We start from the raw sequence: 18268 nt of genomic DNA, 5'->3' as shown, positions 1-18268 counted from the left end.
TTATGTGACCGGCTTTGCCACAATGATAGCATATCACTTCCTTTCTAGTCCTCGACTTGCTTCTTGACTTGCTACGACTTTCAGAGTTGTCGCGTCTATAGAAGTTTCTAGATTGACTTCTCCCTCGTGACTCTGAAACTAGTGCTTCTGACTTTGAGGAAGAACCAACCAAACCACGTTCCTTTCTTCAAGCTTCTTCATTCTACATGCTCTCTTTAACTGTTGACATTTTCAACTTTCCACTTGGAGCTGAATTGGTTAACGTCACAACAAGGACTTCTCAATTATCAGGCAAGGAACTCAACAATAACAACGCTTGCAACTCATCATCTAATTTAATTTCTGCAGTTGTCAACTGATTCACTGTATTCTAAAAAATACTCATATGCTCTGCCATTGAATCCCCATCTTTGTATTGCATACTCACCAGCTTCCGAATCAAGAATGATTTATTTTTCACATTCTTTCGTTCATACAACTCTTTTAATTTTTCTCACATCTTATTAGCATCTATTTCAGTTTCAACATGTGGATACACACTAAGATCCAACCACTGTCTGATCAACGCCATTGCCTTTCTATTCATCTTCTTCCAGTCAGCGTCAGATTTATCTGCAGGTTTAGTAGTGTCACCCTCAATAGGATCATACAAATCTTTACTGTATAACATGTCTTCCATGAGAGTCTTCCAAAGTGTATAATTAGGAGAGTTGAGTTTAATCATATTGGGACCTTTATTTTCCTCCTCCATTTAAATGCACAAATCAAATAACCGAGCTCTGATACCACTTTGTTGGGAAAAACCAGAGATAATTAGCGATAATTATCTCAATAATGCGGAATATTTTTTCCCCCACCTGTGCAGATAAATGGCCAAACAGAAAATACAATTGCAAGAGCAATAATAATTGACAGAAAATTAAATATGAGACAAACACAATTTTAATGTGGAAAACTTCCCTCAAATTGAGAGAATAAAAACAACGGGACCTAGTTCAGTAAAAACTTCCACTATAATAATTAATGGGTACACCAAGAGTCTTCTTAATAACAATAGGGAATATCAACCAACAATAACAACCTTATAACAACCTTCCACTAAAGTGGGTATGCCAAAGTAACAAACCAAACCCTTATTTTTGTTCTCAGCAATCGTTCTTCTTCCGTTGTCTGATTGTATGTCTCTTAGGGATTTCTAAATTCTTTTTATTACCTTCAAGTGGGCCAAACTCATTAAAACTTGTTTTTTTTTTATTTCAATAATAATAATAATATTAGTAAAATGGTGGGTTCCACTTGGGGAGTGAGCCCACCCAATAATGAGTAGTGTGGAAATTTGAAAGATTGAACTATTGTCATTTAAATAAAAATTATAGTTTGTAGATCTACGTGATCTTGTTTTTTTGTCAACAGCTCCAATATTCTACCATGAGTTGTTCAAGTTTATGAAAGTATAACCATTGAAGCTATTTCAGCAGAAAATAAGTTTTTACAAATAAAGTGCAAATATATGTAAATTATGTCGATTATTTGATCATAATATGAAATATTGTCTAAATATAACCAGTAACTCTACTCAAATCTTTTAAACTTTTCTTTTTATATTTTTATCAATTTTAATTAATTTTATATTATTATTAATTAATGATTAATAATTAATATTTTAATAATTTATTTATTAATTTTTTGTTTACATATGTCGCATTATGCGACTTATGAGAATTTAAAAAGTACGATATTTTAGTTTTTTCTTTTTAAGTAAAGGAAATTTAGAATTTTTTTATAAACAGGATATATAAAAAAACATCCATCTTTTTCAGTTTTTTATTTATGTTATATTATTACCTGCCAATCCACTTTCTTTTCTCACTCCTCTGTTCTTAAATCCGAATTCCTTCCTATCCTATCTCAATTTCATTGCTACTCTCTCCAACAAAACTTATAATCTAATTAATTAATCGATCAATAAACTAATTAATCGTTGGAAAAGCGGGAAGCTTCTGTAAAGCTCATAGTGACATGCTTTTAAGTTATAGTTATTGATCAGAAAAAGAAAAAAAAAATAGAGAAAAATAAAGTGTGGAGGTTGATATCTCCATTGATATAAAAATTTATGGGCCCAGATTAGAAATTCAAACCCCACCAAATATTTAAAAGATCGGAGTATCTGCCCTTTTATATATCATATGATTTTTTCCCCAAATTTTTTAGCTCATTTTGATCCGCCATGAATTTAATATTTTATCCGTCTACAATAAATCATTCAGTTGATGCAAAGAAAAAACAAAATTTGATGGAGTAGTAGGTCGCGGAGATACGACTATGTAAAAGGATTTTAATTTTTCTTTTTTATTTTTATTATTTTAACAATTTCATTTTATGTTGTATATAAATTAAAATTTTAATTTTATGTTGTTAACAATTTTATTTTATTTTTTCTTCGGATTTAATAAATAAAAAATAATAGAAATAATTATAATTTAAAGTAAATAATAAATTATATTAATAACATAAAAAATTACATTAAATTAAATTGAAAAACAAAATCAAAATATGGTTGAATATATGTGCCAAAACAAACAAAGTGTTATATTATTTTATCAACTTAATTTTATTTTGTCAACAACTTTCGCCTATTTTGCATATAAATTACCTATCTAATTTTATTTTGTTAATAACTCTCTCCTATTTTTTTTTTCTAGATCTAATAAATAATAATAAATTAAATTCTATTAATAAAATTAAAAAAAAATACATTAAATTGAAGAAAAAAATACATCAAATTGAAGAAAAAATCCATCTACTCTAATTTGATGTATTGTTTTTTATTATTATTATTTTTATTATTAATTTTATTAATATAATTTACTTTATTATTATTATTATTAATATTATTATTTATTAAATCCATAGGAAAATAGGAGAGAGTTGTTAACAAAATAAAATAAAATTGCTAATTTATCTACAAAAAGATGATAGAGTTGTTAATAAAATAAAATAAAGTAGATAGTCTATCTACAAAATAGGTGAGAGGTGTTAACAAAACAAAATTAATTTGCTAATTTATGTAAAAGAAAGTTGTTAAAATAATATAACTCCTTATTTGTCTTGACACATCTATTTAACTTCAATTTTTTCCTTTAGTTTAATGTATTTTATTTGATTTTATTAATAATATTTTGTTTTTTAAAATATTTTTAATTTATTAAATTAAAGGTTATAGTATTTTGTTTTTTTTTTTTTTGGCTTAATTGCAGTTTTGGTCCCCCTATTTTAGCTGAATCGCGAAAGTAGTCCTCCCATTTTGTTTCTCCCTAGTTTTGGTCCCCAAACAGAATTTTGGTCAAAAACTTAATGAAATTTCATTTTTTAAAGTCGTACTACACCATTTATAGTCATAGATTCCAGATACAATTGTTGCAAATGAGATTTTGAGGCATGATGTGACTTAAATAAATGCAAAAAAAAAAAAATTCATCAAATTTTGGACCAAAATTCTGTTTGAGGGACCAAAACTGGGGAGAAACAAAATGGGGAGACTACTTTTACGAATCAACTAAAATAGGGGGACCAAAACTGCAATTAAACTTTTTTTTTTTTATAATATTTTTAATTTATTAAATTAAAGGTTAAAACAAAGAAAAAAATTGAAGACCATGTACATCTATACAATTTTTTTTTCTTGGTCACATATCAAAGATGCGACGTCCAAGACAAAAAGTAGAACATTTTGGTATATATTTTTAATATAGGGTATTTTGGTGACTTTTTTATTTATTTATTTTAAAAATGAGATATTTAAATAAATTATCCTCATTTCATAGTATATATTGAAAAATATGTATATATGAAAGAGAGAGTAACACTTTATTAAAATGTATTTATTATGTATTGATGCATTCACCATTATTATTAATGTAAAGTAGAAAATATTAAATAAAAAATTCTGCATGGAGTATTGATTGGGTACAATAAGAAAAATTATTTGATGATAGATTGTAAATTGAAAATGATCATTTATTTTGAAATGGATTATTTTTACAAACGAGTCGGTCATTGTTGGATAGACGAAAATGCTTAACATCCGGGTTCATACATTCATAATTTGATTGTCTCTCAAATAAACAACTTTTAAAAGCAATTCCAAATTCCTTTTTTTGTTCTTCAAATTAAATCATGTTAACCACTCTATCGTGTCTTTCTCTTTATGGTTGAATGAAAGTTCATGCCAAAAGTTTAGTCTTCAGACGGATTTGCTTGAAATTTGCATCAAGGTGACCCATTGTCTCGTTTCCTTTTCATTATTTGTGCTAAGATGTTTATAGTTATTCTTAATAAGTGCATAGGTGCGCTCCCATTATTAGTCATCTTCCCTTTGCAGATAACAATTTAATATTTTACAGGAGTTCTTTACAAGATGAACTGACAATTAATATTATTCTTCATTTGTATCATTTAGCATTTGATCAACTCATCAATTTGGACAAATGTGAAATCTCTTTCAATTGAAATGTTCATGAGGATAGAAAAATTATGTTTTAAAGTTGGATGTAAATTAAGGTTGTTGAGTGTCACTCTAAATATCTAAGGACTTGCCTTTGTTGGTAGGACTAAACAACAAATCTTCAATTTTGTTTAGGATAGAGTTTGGAAGAAGTTAAAAGGTCGAAAGGAAATTTTTTAGTCTATGGCGACTAGGAGGTTTTGATCAAAGCAATGACCTAGACGATTCCTACTTATGTAATAAGTTGTTTTATACTCTCCTATGAAAAAAAAGCTTCATTGTACTTTTGATTATCTTATTTTAAAATCCAATGGTTTTTGTCTCTTCTTTATATTTTTCAACTAAAAAATGGTGATGTGATATTTTAAACAACGTGACTTATGATATGACGATGTTGATTGATTAATACCCATAAAACTGCAATAACTTCAAAAAAAAAAAAACTTTAGCATCAATTTAAAAATAATTATTTTTGTAATTAAATTAATATAATCATATATTTTTTAGGGAGAGACCAAAATTGTCGGATTCTATAACAGGGGACTAATTCTAAAAATTAGTGAAAATAAAGAAATCAAAACTATAATTAAGCCAAAAAGAAAATACGGTATAAGCTTTAAAACTCAATGAATTTAATCTAGCAATGTTGGTTAAACAAGATTGATGTATTATTCATAATTAATTAGTACCTATTGTTTTCCTAGTGTTTGAAAGCAAGATATTTTCCTAGGAAGAATTTAATGAGAGCCACCATAGGATACAATCCGAGTTACACTTGGATAACTATTTTACAAGTTGGTTATGAAGTGATTGACAAAGCCAAATTATGGAGAGCGGGAGAGATTGTTGTTCTATTCACGTATGGGGGAGGCTTGTTAGCTCCCTATTCAACATGGTTACAAAGTATGGACTCCCAAACTTCCCATAACAATATTTCTTTTGTTTCAAAGTTAATTGATCAAGATACTATACGTTGGAATGTATAGTTGGTCTATAACATTTTCCTTCCCTTTAGGACACATCAAATTCTCTAAATCCCTTTGTGTGTAGCCTACTTCTTTTATACGATAGTCTGAAAAAATGAAATATTTAGTATTAAATTTGTTTACAGCTTTCTAAAGAATAAAAGAGGACTTATTTGCTCTCATCAGTTAAATTTACAAATAATTAGTCGATTTGGTTAAAATTATGGAAGATCAAATCTATGACACATACATCATATGTAGCAAATTATGCATGAAAATGTTTCTTATTGGACAAGTTTTGTTGAATAAGGAGGTAAGAATATTATATCTTTTATGGAATTAATTCAGAGCATTATACAATTGAGGCAGAGGAGATAGTAGAACATGGACAAGCTTTGATTTGAGAAACATTAGAGCTTGTGATTTGTGTTTAGTTTTCTGTTCAATTTCTAAAAATGAAATTAGAGATATGATGATAATGAATGATGACTGAGAAACCATGATTATTACTTTTAGTTTTTATTATAATAATAACAATAATCTTCTATTTTTATTAATAAAAATTTTAATTACTTTTTAATAATAAAAAATACATAATTAGGAACATTTTTCTATATCATTATTTATTCAATGATGCCATCTCTACATATTAAATCACGTCGCTTCATCATTTTTAAATAAAAAAAACTAATGAAGACTAAATTAAAAGTTTTTTCAAATTACAATGATGTTTTTAGAAAAGCTTTTTTTTATATAGACTAAAATCAAAATAACTGAATATTTGTAAAGACTATTTGTGTAACAGCCTAATATTGACAAGTTTTATGGTGTCCATCACTATAGTATCATGTCGATTAAATTAACACTTTTGGCACATTTATTTATTCTATTTTGATCTCATTAACTAAATAAATTATTTCTATAATTAAAATTAAAATTTAATTTTAATTAAAATCATAATAAAAATATCATTTTAAGATAAACCAAAAAGATAAAATACAAAAATTTGATGATTTTAAATCTAGAATATTTTTAAATTTATTCAAATATATATAGTTTAATTATTACTGATTTAATTTAGTAGTACCATTAATTTTCGAATATATTATATAGTCCTCCCTAATTTATTTGATTCCAATTAAAAGCCGGCTTTTCCGGTACTCCTCCGAGTCCAAAGACGGACATATTATTAATTAATTAATTAAAACCAGCAGCAAAAAATTTGAAATTTGAATTTTCAATTTTGAAACCGGATTCACATTTGTCTTTTTCTTCCGTTTTATTTTATTTAATTTATTTAATTTATTTTATCATCACCTGCCAATCCACTTTCCTTTCTCACTCCTCTTACTACTCCCAAATCCATTTCATTTCATTTCATTGCATCCCTCACCAACAAACTTATAATCTAATTAATTATTTAATTAATTAATCGATTAATAAACTAATTAATCCTTGGAAAAGTGAGAAGCTTCTTCTGTAAAGCTCATAGAGTGAAATGCTTTGAAGTTATATAGTTGTTGATTAGAAGAAGAAAAGAACAAAGAAAAACCAAGTATGGTGTTAAGGAAAGTGGGTAAGTATGAAATTGGAAGAACCATTGGTGAAGGAACATTCGCGAAGGTCAAGTTCGCTCAGAATACTGAAACTGGTGAAAGTGTTGCTATGAAGGTTCTCGATCGTAGCACAATCATCAAACACAAAATGGCCGATCAGGTACTCATCATCATCCATTTCATTTTTTATTTTTTATTTTTATTATTTTAATGTCTTGTTGCTATGTATGTCGGTGACGTAGAAGATAAGATAGATATAACCTAAGTAAAATATAATTTGAGCGTGTGTGGGGTTTGAAGAGCTTCATTATTGATTTTGAGCATTTTCTTTGTTATAAGATTATTCTAGAGAAGAATCAACTTTTTTTAACTAAATTAATTTTAGCAGTTTTAATTGTGTTTGTTGAAACTTTTGAAATTACTCAGAATCGAAAAAAAAATATTTTTCTGATTAAAGTGAGAAGTTATTTAAGTAATTTAAAAAAATAAAAAAAATCTGAATTTAATGAGAGTGAATATGATAGAGAAGATTAAAAAAGGATGATAATCACTTAATGCCCAAAGTTTCAATTAGAATATGATTTTAGTAAGAGTAATTTTATTTTATCTGATAGTCATTGTGTTTTTGCCTCCAAATCTAGAGTGATAAAATGTAGCTTTTTGTTGGATTGAAAAATATACCCTAAGTTTTAGGCTAAATTTGCTTTTAGAGTAAAAACATTCACTCGTAGATCATTTCGATTTAAACTGAATTTTAGCCCAATGAATTATACTCAAAATCACGATTATCAAACACATACTCAAACAAACAAAGTGTTTTCATTACTTGATTTTCTCGTTACTACTTATCAATCATAATGAGTTGATTTGACTGTTGCATGTGGTTATAGGGAGTTTTCGGTGTGTATTAATACTATTAAGATGGGTTATGGATGTTAATCTCTTTAGTTTTGAGTGATGGAAAATGCTTTGATTGGATTAGCATCCCAGTGAGTGAGTGGAACTTAAGACGTTGATTTTGGATTCAATTTCTTCATATTTAAGATACACAAGAGGTTTGATGCTTACTATATTTGTGATTGTTATGGTTTCTATTTTAACTTTATCTTATTTGGTTTAATTTAATGCAGATCAAAAGAGAGATTTCTATTATGAAGCTAGTCAGACATCCATATGTTGTTCGCCTGCATGAGGTATGTGATATTTCATTGTCTGTATATCTTGTTTCTTTCTGCTTTCTTAAAGGTCATTAAGGGACCGTTTGGCTTCTGTTCCGAAATTAATCACTTTTTCTCCAAGTCAGTATGTGTGAAGTGTGAAATAAGGTTAACTAGTAAGTTTCAGAAGTCTTTTCAGGTTTTATTTATTTATTAAAGAAGTCTTCTCAGGTTAGTAAAGTAAAACCAAAATTCTAAAATTGTTGGTTCCTTAGATGCGCATAGAAAGGAGCAATTTTGGACAATTCATTTTAGAATTTGACTTGGTTTGGAATTTTCCTTTTCTCTTATTTGTATTTTATTATCCTCCAAAATGTTTGTTTTAAAAGAACTACCCCCAATTACTAGATATTGATAAATGTTTCTATCTTGTTTGTTGTTACTGTTCACAAGTACTTCATTCTGTTTTAAAATACGGTTTTCTTCAGGTTCTGGCAAGCCGTACTAAGATTTATATCATATTGGAGTTCATCACAGGTGGTGAATTGTTTGATAAAATTGTGAGTAGCTCAAGATGGATTGACGTTTTTCGTTAAGTTATATCATGATTTTTATCAGTATTTTTCCTGGTGTTGAAGATATAATGTAGATAATAATGGTGCAGGTACACCACGGGCGTCTTAATGAAGCTGAATCTAGGAAATACTTCCAACAGCTTATTGATGGTGTAGATTATTGTCACAGTAAGGGAGTTTATCATAGAGATTTAAAGGTTTGCATTGATCGGAACCTGGAATACTTTCTTCACCCATTTCATGGTTTCTTCTGACTGTTTTTTATTTCCTTGTGCAGCCTGAAAACCTTTTACTTGATTCACTTGGAAATATGAAGATTTCAGATTTTGGTTTGAGTGCTTTGCCAGAACAAGTGAGATTGTTAACAAATAATTCTTAGATTTGACTTGAATACATGCAAATCAAATGATATAGTTTTAAATACTAGACAGATGCTTAAATATGTGAAAATTTTCATAGGGGGTTACTATGCTTCGGACAACTTGCGGGACTCCTAATTATGTAGCTCCAGAGGTAATACTTGTGTGCCTTACTGCTCTATTAATATGATTTTATGTCGACTTCAGCTACTCACTATGCTAATATTCTGACTTCTGCATTTGAAATTTATCTTTGTGGATCTCAGGTACTCAGTCATAAAGGTTATAATGGTGCTCCAGCGGATGTTTGGTCGTGTGGGGTTATCCTCTATGTTCTAATGGCTGGATATCTTCCTTTTGACGAGCTTGATCTAACCACGTTATACAGTAAGGCATGGATTTAGACAAGTCAAATATGCATTTTTCTGTATACTGTATAGTAGATGGGTTCCCCATTACCCTGTGTTGAATATTTGTTTTATTTATATATCTTGCAATTGCATATCATGACAGATATAAATGACACTTGCATTTGTTTAGAGGTTTCTGTTCCTACAAATTCTTGTGATAAAGACTTCTTTTTTGTGTCAAAAGGCTCAGGACATACTACATAGTCTAATAGTTTGTTACCAAGATGATTTTTTCAAAAGAAAATTCAGATTTTTATCAACGGTGTTTATTTTTTCATACTTCCTTGCAGATTGACAAAGCAGAGTTTTCATGTCCTGCTTGGTTTCCTGTGGGAGCAAAATCTTTGATACAGAGAATTTTGGACCCAAACCCTGAAAATGTAAGAATTTATTTTGCTGAAGATTTTTATTATTTTTATCAATGTCTGTAGAGGTTTGAGATGTGGCCTTTCACTATCATTCAATTTATAATTAATGTTGTCTGAGCTCAGAAGCAGAAAACGAATTCGGTTCCTGACATGATTCATGTTGCATTACAAGGCGTGTAGAAAATCAAAGAGTGTCATTATATGTAGTTGCCAATCTTGGTTATTAACTGTATGGATTTTTTTATGAAAAAAACTAATAAAAATATTGGTGGCTGTTCTGATGTCTCATGGGTCATTTGGATATCAAATCATACTCACGCGGATAAATTTCTTTCCCTGGTAGAAATAAGGACATTTTATGTTTGTTGTCTCTTAGATCATTTGAAAAACATCTTATAATATCTTGATCTTTATCTTTAGAGTATCTTGAGGATTAGGAATTTACTAATTATCATGTTTAGTTTTCATATTTGATTAGGATTAGGAGTTTAGTACTAGTATAAATAAATGATTAGGATTAGAATTTACTATTTTGTATTATAATACATCAAGCCATATTCATTGTTGAAATTATAGGGTTTTAGAAGATGAAAGAAAAAAGAGAAAGAAAAAGATTTATTATGATTACGATTTAATATATTAATATATTACTCCATCTGGTTTTAAATATAATAAAAAAGGAATCCCCAAAGTGTAGGGTTTGTTTGGTTCAAATGAATGGAGGAGAAATAACTCTATTTTCTTTGGTTCAAACGGGAAGGGAAATAATTATAATAATGGAGGAAAAACATTAACCGACTTTTTACACCCTTATAATATTTAATGTGATATTCAATGAAAGGTTATTTTACTCAATGCATCTAAAGTTTTATAAACTCATCTCCCCCAATATTGGAAGCAAGCCAAAATTGTGTCAGAACGAATTTTGCTCCTCTACCCTCCAGCAAATGACCCAGATAAGAAAGATTTAAAATAAGTTTTGACGTTTATTCTATTGTATATAATATATCAAACCATAATCATAGTAGAAGTCTTTATGTCTTTCTCTTTTCTTCTTTATTTAGAACCTATATCTTCTCCATGGTTTTAGAATCTTTGTTAAAATACATTTTTTGTTCCCTTATCTTATTTTTAAGGTTTAAGTTCAATCCATTAACTATTAAAATTTCAATTTGGTCTCTTATCTTCTACATAAATGACTACATTGAAATTTAAAAAAATGATAAGGGACCGATTGAAACTTTTGAAAGTTACAAGACTAAAACTGAAACTAAAATAAAACAAGTGATCAAATAAAAAATGTGTTTTAGCCTGGATTCTATCATAGATCTTATGGACCACTCGTAGATGTTCAGTCATGCAAACTTCACATGCTCCATATCTATATGCTTCGGCACGAGGTGTGTGTCATAACATGAGATTCTACACCAACTAGATATATAACCAAAGCTAATTTTTGGGTTGAGTTAGGCTTAGCTCAAATTCTTAAAAGAGAGTTAATTTGATGTTATGGTTTTGACTACACAAAGCTTGCTGGTGTGAAAACTAAAATTTGTTTATTTCATCAATTATGCTTCACCAGATACTTATTGACCATTTTCTATAGTATTGGTTCCACTAATATTATTTTCTATACTTATTGTTGAACGTCTACATGCACTACTCATCCTTGTAGACTTGTAGTTCAAGGATTTACTCCATTTTCTGTTGTGGAGATTGTTTTAGTTTACATGGTTATTAAAATGTTTTAATATCAATATAAGTGGATATAATACATACTTCATTGCCATACTGGACAAGTGTCTTTCTCGTTCTAATTCATGTTTGTTTGTGTGCATGTTCGTTTCAGCGTATAACCATTGAGCAGATTCGCAATGATGAGTGGTTTAAAAAAAGCTATGTTCCTGCACATCTCCTCGAGTATGAAGATGTAAATTTGGATGATATAAATGCTGCATTTGACAGTGCTGAGGTATGTTAACTTTTTAATTCCACATTAGGTGAAGTTAAATTATAGGAAATTTTTGCATTTGAGCTAATTTACCTCAACTTTTCCAAATGTACCCAATCAGCTTCAATTATTGGAATGGGTTTGACACATTGTAAATGCCCTGTCCTATTTACAACAACAGTCACACCTTATCCCGCTAAGGAGGGTTTGATACATGGATCAAATGACACATAATACTCTTGTCATATATATCTCTATCCAACTCATTATCTAGGTCTTTCTTAATAGTTTCTCTTATAAATTGTCTAAGTCTTACTCTGCTTCTAACAATTTGACTACCCTCCATTTGACCTGTTTTCCTATCTACCTTAAAAAAATTTGGAGTAGTCCAAGGTTACAAAATAACAATCAGTGAAAGGTATTTAAGTTGTACTACATCTTAAAGTTAAACAATTAATAGCAATGAAATCCGTGGTCTACTCAAAACTCAAGATTGATGATGATGAAAGAGATATTAATTCAAAGGGTCTGATGAATGCAAAAGCTACCACCACATTTATATTAACTTATTATGCTCCTTAAGTTCAAGAAGAGTCTTTCTGTTTCATTTGCATTTATATGAAAATTATAATAGTTATGCTGACATATTGGTTATTTGGTCGCTGAAGGATCAAAGTGATAATCCGCAATCTGAGATTGAGGACACGGGTCCTCTAATTCTTAATGCATTCGACATGATAATGTTATCTCAAGGCTTAAATCTTGCATCAATTTTTGATCGTGGACAGGTATTTCATTACTACATAACTATTATATTGTTGTTTGTCTGCTATTTTGTAACTCAATAATCATGTGCAAATAGTAAAAGAACTGTGCAATTAATGTGGCTTGCTATGATAAAATGCATAATTGAACTCCCACATTCTGTCATTATCTTAAGGACTCAATGAAGTATCAAACACGCTTCGTCACTCAAAAGCCAGCAAAAGTGGTTTTATCGAGTATGGAAGTTGTGGCACAATCAATGGGATTTAAGACGCATATTCGTAACTATAAGGTTGGTAGCCTGTAATATGTGATGCTAAATTGTTTGATCATTTTCCTGCTCTCACAACTTTAGACCTTTGTTTATTTTGTACCATTTGTTTACTTATCTATTTTATAAAATCAACATAAATACATAGCATCTTCTGTTAAAGTGTTAATTCTTCATAGGATTAAGATTGCCTGAATTTTTTAGTTTTACTAATCTCAAGTGATCTTTGCTCTATATTTTCAGATGAGAATAGAGGGTATTTCAGCAAACAAGAAATCTCATTTCTCAGTTATACTGGAAGTAAGTTGATACTTCTCTTCTAGACTTAAGCAATTTCTAAACATTTCGGCTAATAATTTCCTTTCCTGATCTCTTTTTTTTTTTGCTTTGTTTGAAAAGGTTTTTGAAGTTGCTCCGACATTTTTCATGGTGGACATTCAGAAAGCAGCTGGAGATGCAAGTGAATATCTCAAGGTCAGTTTTTAAGAGTTGCTTTTATGGTTTTGCTATTACCTTGCCTTTCCTCACCTCAGTTTCTTGTATTTATAATAAAAATGTACCCTTTCAATGTTACAGTTTTACAAGAATTTTTCTAGCAACCTTGAGGATATAATCTGGAAATCGCCTTATGAAACAAGCAAATTAAAGACCTCCAAGGCTAGAAGCAAAAAACTGTAGTTTCATCGCCTGTGGTATCGTATGTTCTCTGATTAAAGAGAAAAGGGAAGAAAAAGATCAAGTTGTGGAAAATGGAACGAGAAAAAAAATCAAGTTGTGGAATATATATATTTTTGTGGAAGTGTTTCAAGAAAAACCTGAGCCTTGCATAGCCAGCTCGGCTAACTCACCTCTTTAGTATCTATAACCAACCCAGGCCTTTTCAGTATACATAGAAGAGAAGATTCAAATTCGAAAGAGAAAAAGGAATCAGGTGTAAACTGTAATGACAAAAATAGAAAGTTTGGTGTTTGTAAATTTCTTTATGCAATCCTTTTATTTTTTGGCTCTACGTTACAATGTATCCAGTACGTACAGTCAAATGAGTGCAGGCTTTGATTATGTACTAATAGTTTTGACAGTATCAGCTTTTTTTTGTTGAAGAGTATCAGTTAACATTGTTGTATATTGAAGTGAATGAGTTATTTTAGTTCATGTGTTTTCTATTTGGTGCTGCATCATTAAAATTAGTAGAAAATGAAAGAAAAAATAAATAAATACAATTTACTACAAAGTAAATTGCTAGTGAACTTCCAATTCAAGTTTACACTTGAATTTGTACACTACTTTTGATGGGCAAACCATTTTGTACATAATTTATCATGTGTAAACAGTTTATGTGCCACCTAGTTAATACATGGTACAATTTTTTTTGTGAAGCTACAATCAAAATTCAAAAGTTAACTTCCTATAACAATTCAAAACGTGTTCATATATTGAGTGTAACATTTGTGTTATAGAAGTAAATGTAGAAATGTGTAAATATTAAAAAATGCATCTTTTACACGTTGTTAATATAGAGTAACATTTGCTTCATTCACCACTTTGTGAAAATATGACTCATTCATATCAGGAACTACTTTCGCTATGTTGTTGATTAGTTCTGCCACATGTTCATCACTCCCTAAACTAAGATGAATATTCCCTTTATAATGAAGAACAAAACATCCTCAGCTGAGTTTATGAGTCTGTTTAAGAAAAACATGTAAGCTGTCATGTGTGGGTTGCATCTCTTGACATTTTTCAAATGCAACTATGTTTTGGAAAACTGTTCCTCTGTGATCACCAATGTACAGAGATAGAATAGTTAGTTGTTTTATAAAAATTCCTTAATTTTTTTCAAAGCTTATATCTTAACAATTCTCTACTCTCATTATCTTTGATTTTCACACCCCCTTCTTTTAGTTTTGTTATTGAATGAATGATTTTGCTTTGACACCCTCACAGTTCTTCCCGATGAGTTTCAGTCTAATGTTGTATCGAAGATGATCAAGAACGTGTTTGATTTTGAACTTGTAAGATGTTTGACAATCTGGTGTTTTGTGCAATTCATATTGAAGCAAACGGTAGAAGAATTTAAAGGCTAGATTTATAAACTCATCTTTGGGTAGGGACTATTGACTTTATCTGTTAGCTCAAATAGTTTAGTTAAAAAAAACATTGGAAGTTAGTTTTCGAGCATTATCAATTTGCGTCGAATGGTCGGTAGCATCCATCTATTAAGAGAAGGAATTTGTTCAAATCGTTTTTCTGACAATTCAATAGTTGAATGATGAAAGAACCATCACATAACATCATCCTAAGAAACTCATCACTGATTAATTTGATTTCACCCATGTTACATCTTCTACCATTGATTTCTTCTTTCTCAAGAAACGCATAAGAGCCTGCTGTTTTTTAGAATTTCCATTTCTTGCAAATGTTGTGATCCATAATGGTAAGGACCTATTGAGATGTTGTGTGGTATGTAGGCTTTTGGTTCTACATACACTTTCAATTTTTTCTTCAAGGTTTTCACTTTTTATCAACTCTTTCTCAATAAGATCTCTCCAATATCTTGAACTTCGAAATTTGTGAGAGAGGGAACAAGTTCTCTTGTGTTGTGTCCTCTTTGTAGCATAATCATCCCTTTTTAATATACATTTGGCCAAATATTTAATATTCAAGTAAACTTTATTTAGAGGAAGTCAACTCTTTTTTTTTCTTAAACAAGGCAAAATGTCCATAAAATTTTCATGTGATTGATTTATGATGCAAAGTCTCCTATTTTTAAAGTAAAAAAAAAAAAGCTTTTTGATTATCTATTATAATATATTAAAATAGACTCTTAAATATTATCGTGACACATTATTCGATATTGTATCATTTCATTCAAATATTGACATCTCAACAAAAATCACATGTGACACATTTAAAATGTACTGTTTCATCACCCCTCTTCCCTCCTCCTTATTATTCCACTTCTAATTTACTTTAACATACAATTTACTATTATTATTACTATTTAACATATAATATTATGTATAACTATTTATATACCATGAGTTATAAATTAAAGTACAATCAATATTAGTTAATCGACACTTATTGCTCTTCTATCATTATTGGTAATAATTTTTCTATGGTTTTAACTTCAATTAATATATTGATCCTTATAAATGTTTCTCAACAAATACATAAGTGACAATAATTTGTGGGAATTATTCTATATCATATATTGTTTATGTTTATTTAAAAATTAAAAGACAATGACACATACACTTTAGTCTCTATGCAACTTTTCTATTATAATTTGTGTTAGATTGATTGTTGACAATTTTGTCTTTATGGTTCTTTGTATGTCAATTTTACGTTCTTTTAGATAAGCAAAATATGTGAGAATTTTTACATTTTTTTAATTTACATTTATAATTATAATATATATGTTGATAATTATAATATGTTTTGATAAACTTAAGGTCAACTGTTGTGTGTGTAGACGTTTTGTGCAAATACATCAATGTTTGACCAAATAGTGCTTATATTTCATTATAAAGTATGTTATGTGTCATCCAATATATTTTTCAGGTATATATTGAAATAGATTTTTAACACCACACCTCTTAAATTTCAGCATATAATAGATAAGTTATGGAATATTATACTATGACAACTATACTATGTTTCTCACCAAATCTTTAGACACATAGAGTCAAATAGTGCAACGCATATCTCTTTAAGTGTAGCACATAATAAATATTTAATGTCTATATATCCCACATTTTTGGTTTCTACAATTGTTTAAATTCCTCCAACTGAATATTGCATAGTATCATCATGGTGGAAAAAAAATCATGTTTAATGAAAAAATAGATCATTTTTAATGAGATCTATAAAATATTTTATAGTTATCTTTTAAAGTATTTATACTTCATTTTTTATATACAATTTTATCAAAACAGCCTCACAAATATTAATTTTGTTATATAAGTTTTTTTGACACATCTATGTTATTCTACTACTTTAAACCATCTATATTTGTGGGTGGTCAATCTCTCTACAATTAATGTCTTATTAAAAACAAAATTGAAAGTCCAAAATTCACTATTGTGCCTCTTCCAATTTTGAATTTGTAAAAGTTTAAATAGTCAATTTTTTTTTCTTCTTGTAACCATTTTCACACACCATATACAATTAGCTTTCAGATCCCAAGTTCGCCACTGCGAGAAAACCTTCCACATATGTATGAGTTTTTACAACCCCATTTTATCAACTTAAAATGAAACATTTTTGTATCCCAATTATTTTCAAAAAAGTAAATAGAGTTGGAAAATTCTTCTTTTGCACAAATAGTTTTTGAGTAAGTGGTATTTTGTAATATATTCTACTTATTTGTTCATTTTCTCAAAACCTTGATTGTTGTTAGTTAGAGTTTTAATTTTACAGTCATATTTGATATCATATACGACATTAAAGTATAGTGGATCTCTAAAAGACAAATAAGATTGTCCATATTTAGCACAATAGTGTTATTATTGTGTCTTCGAGAGATCTAGAATTATCTTTCTTTTAATAGATAAAAGAATAATATTTAATATATAGATTCATAAATTATTTGTTGTTTTTAGAGAGATGTTTTATGTTGTCAATTTTTTTTGAAAATACTACTTATTTAAAGTTTTCACATTTATTTTACTTCTATTTAATCGTACATATACAAGTTATTTGTGAAAAAATTTAAGTCACGTTGTATAGAAGTCTCATATTCAAAACATTGAAATTTAGATTTATCATTTCTAAAAAAATAAATACCAAATAATAAAATTATATACATATTTTTCTAACAGTATTTTGACAAAAAACTTATATTTGTTATTTATTTTTTTAATAATATTTTTCAATTAAGAGAGCAAATAGAATTAAATGAAAATATTAACTGTACCACTTTTATTATGATTAAAACAATTCTCATTTTATCTTGCAAATTTTTAATTCTACTTTTTATTTTGTGTTATCATCTAAATGGTTCCATTTTGTATCCTATTATTAATTGGATATTTTAATTTTAACGTTTAAAGTGATGGGAAGACACTTTTTTCTCTTTCCTTCAATTGAGTGTTCCTTGGGGCACGAAATATTTCCACCTTGCTATAATTTATTTCCACCTTACACTTTTTTAATTTTGAAAGTGGTGTGTAAAGGCCTAAAATGGCAAACTGCAACAGGGCATGCAAAAACGTGAAAAACAAATCAACTTTCACAACAACTTTATTTTACTGGAAACTTGCTGGAGAAGTTAAAACCAGAGACGATTTGGACGAGGAAACTTTTGAAAGAATGTAATATCTTAAATGAAATTAAAATCTTTTGGGTAAAAATTATTTTGTTTTGATTAATAAATTTAGAGAATT

The 18268-nt window shown here is 28.7% G+C and overlaps 1 protein-coding gene across 3 annotated transcripts; it reads left to right on the top strand.

Moving 5' to 3' along the window:
* Nucleotides 1–6780: 6780 nt before the first annotated feature.
* On the top strand, nucleotides 6781–14044 carry LOC101511605 (CBL-interacting serine/threonine-protein kinase 8). Of its 3 annotated transcripts, XM_027331998.2 has the most exons (15): nucleotides 6781–7185; nucleotides 8156–8218; nucleotides 8671–8742; nucleotides 8847–8954; nucleotides 9035–9109; nucleotides 9217–9270; nucleotides 9383–9508; nucleotides 9817–9906; nucleotides 11222–11301; nucleotides 11740–11866; nucleotides 12514–12633; nucleotides 12786–12902; nucleotides 13125–13181; nucleotides 13281–13355; nucleotides 13458–14044. In XM_027331998.2, exons 1-15 carry the CDS (start codon nucleotides 7027–7029, stop codon nucleotides 13557–13559), a joined length of 1425 nt encoding a protein of 474 aa, XP_027187799.1. In that variant the 5' UTR covers nucleotides 6781–7026; the 3' UTR covers nucleotides 13560–14044. The 3 variants fall into 3 exon arrangements, with proteins under 3 accessions (XP_027187799.1, XP_004490472.1, XP_027187798.1); XM_004490415.4 differs by lacking the exon at nucleotides 11222–11301 and having other exon boundaries at nucleotides 6783–7185; nucleotides 11744–11866; XM_027331997.2 differs by lacking the exons at nucleotides 6781–7185; nucleotides 11222–11301 and adding an exon at nucleotides 7565–8080 and having other exon boundaries at nucleotides 11744–11866.
* The last annotated feature ends 4224 nt before the right edge of the window (nucleotides 14045–18268 follow it).

Source organism: Cicer arietinum, chromosome 2 (assembly GCF_000331145.2).
Source record: "Cicer arietinum cultivar CDC Frontier isolate Library 1 chromosome 2, Cicar.CDCFrontier_v2.0, whole genome shotgun sequence".
NCBI lineage: Eukaryota > Viridiplantae > Streptophyta > Magnoliopsida > Fabales > Fabaceae > Cicer > Cicer arietinum.
Note: the sequence above shows the minus strand (reverse complement) of the source record. Positions and strands in the feature narration are given on the sequence as shown.

Bases quoted from the DNA above. Each gene is read 5' to 3' on its own strand.
- LOC101511605 (XM_027331998.2), top strand. From the start codon at position 7,027: ATGGTGTTAAGGAAAGTGGGTAAGTATGAAATTGGAAGAACCATTGGT. The intron at 7,186-8,155 runs GTACTCATCATC...AATTTAATGCAG, and splicing joins AACACAAAATGGCCGATCAG to ATCAAAAGAGAGATTTCTAT. The intron at 13,182-13,280 runs GTAAGTTGATAC...TTGTTTGAAAAG, and splicing joins ATTTCTCAGTTATACTGGAA to GTTTTTGAAGTTGCTCCGAC.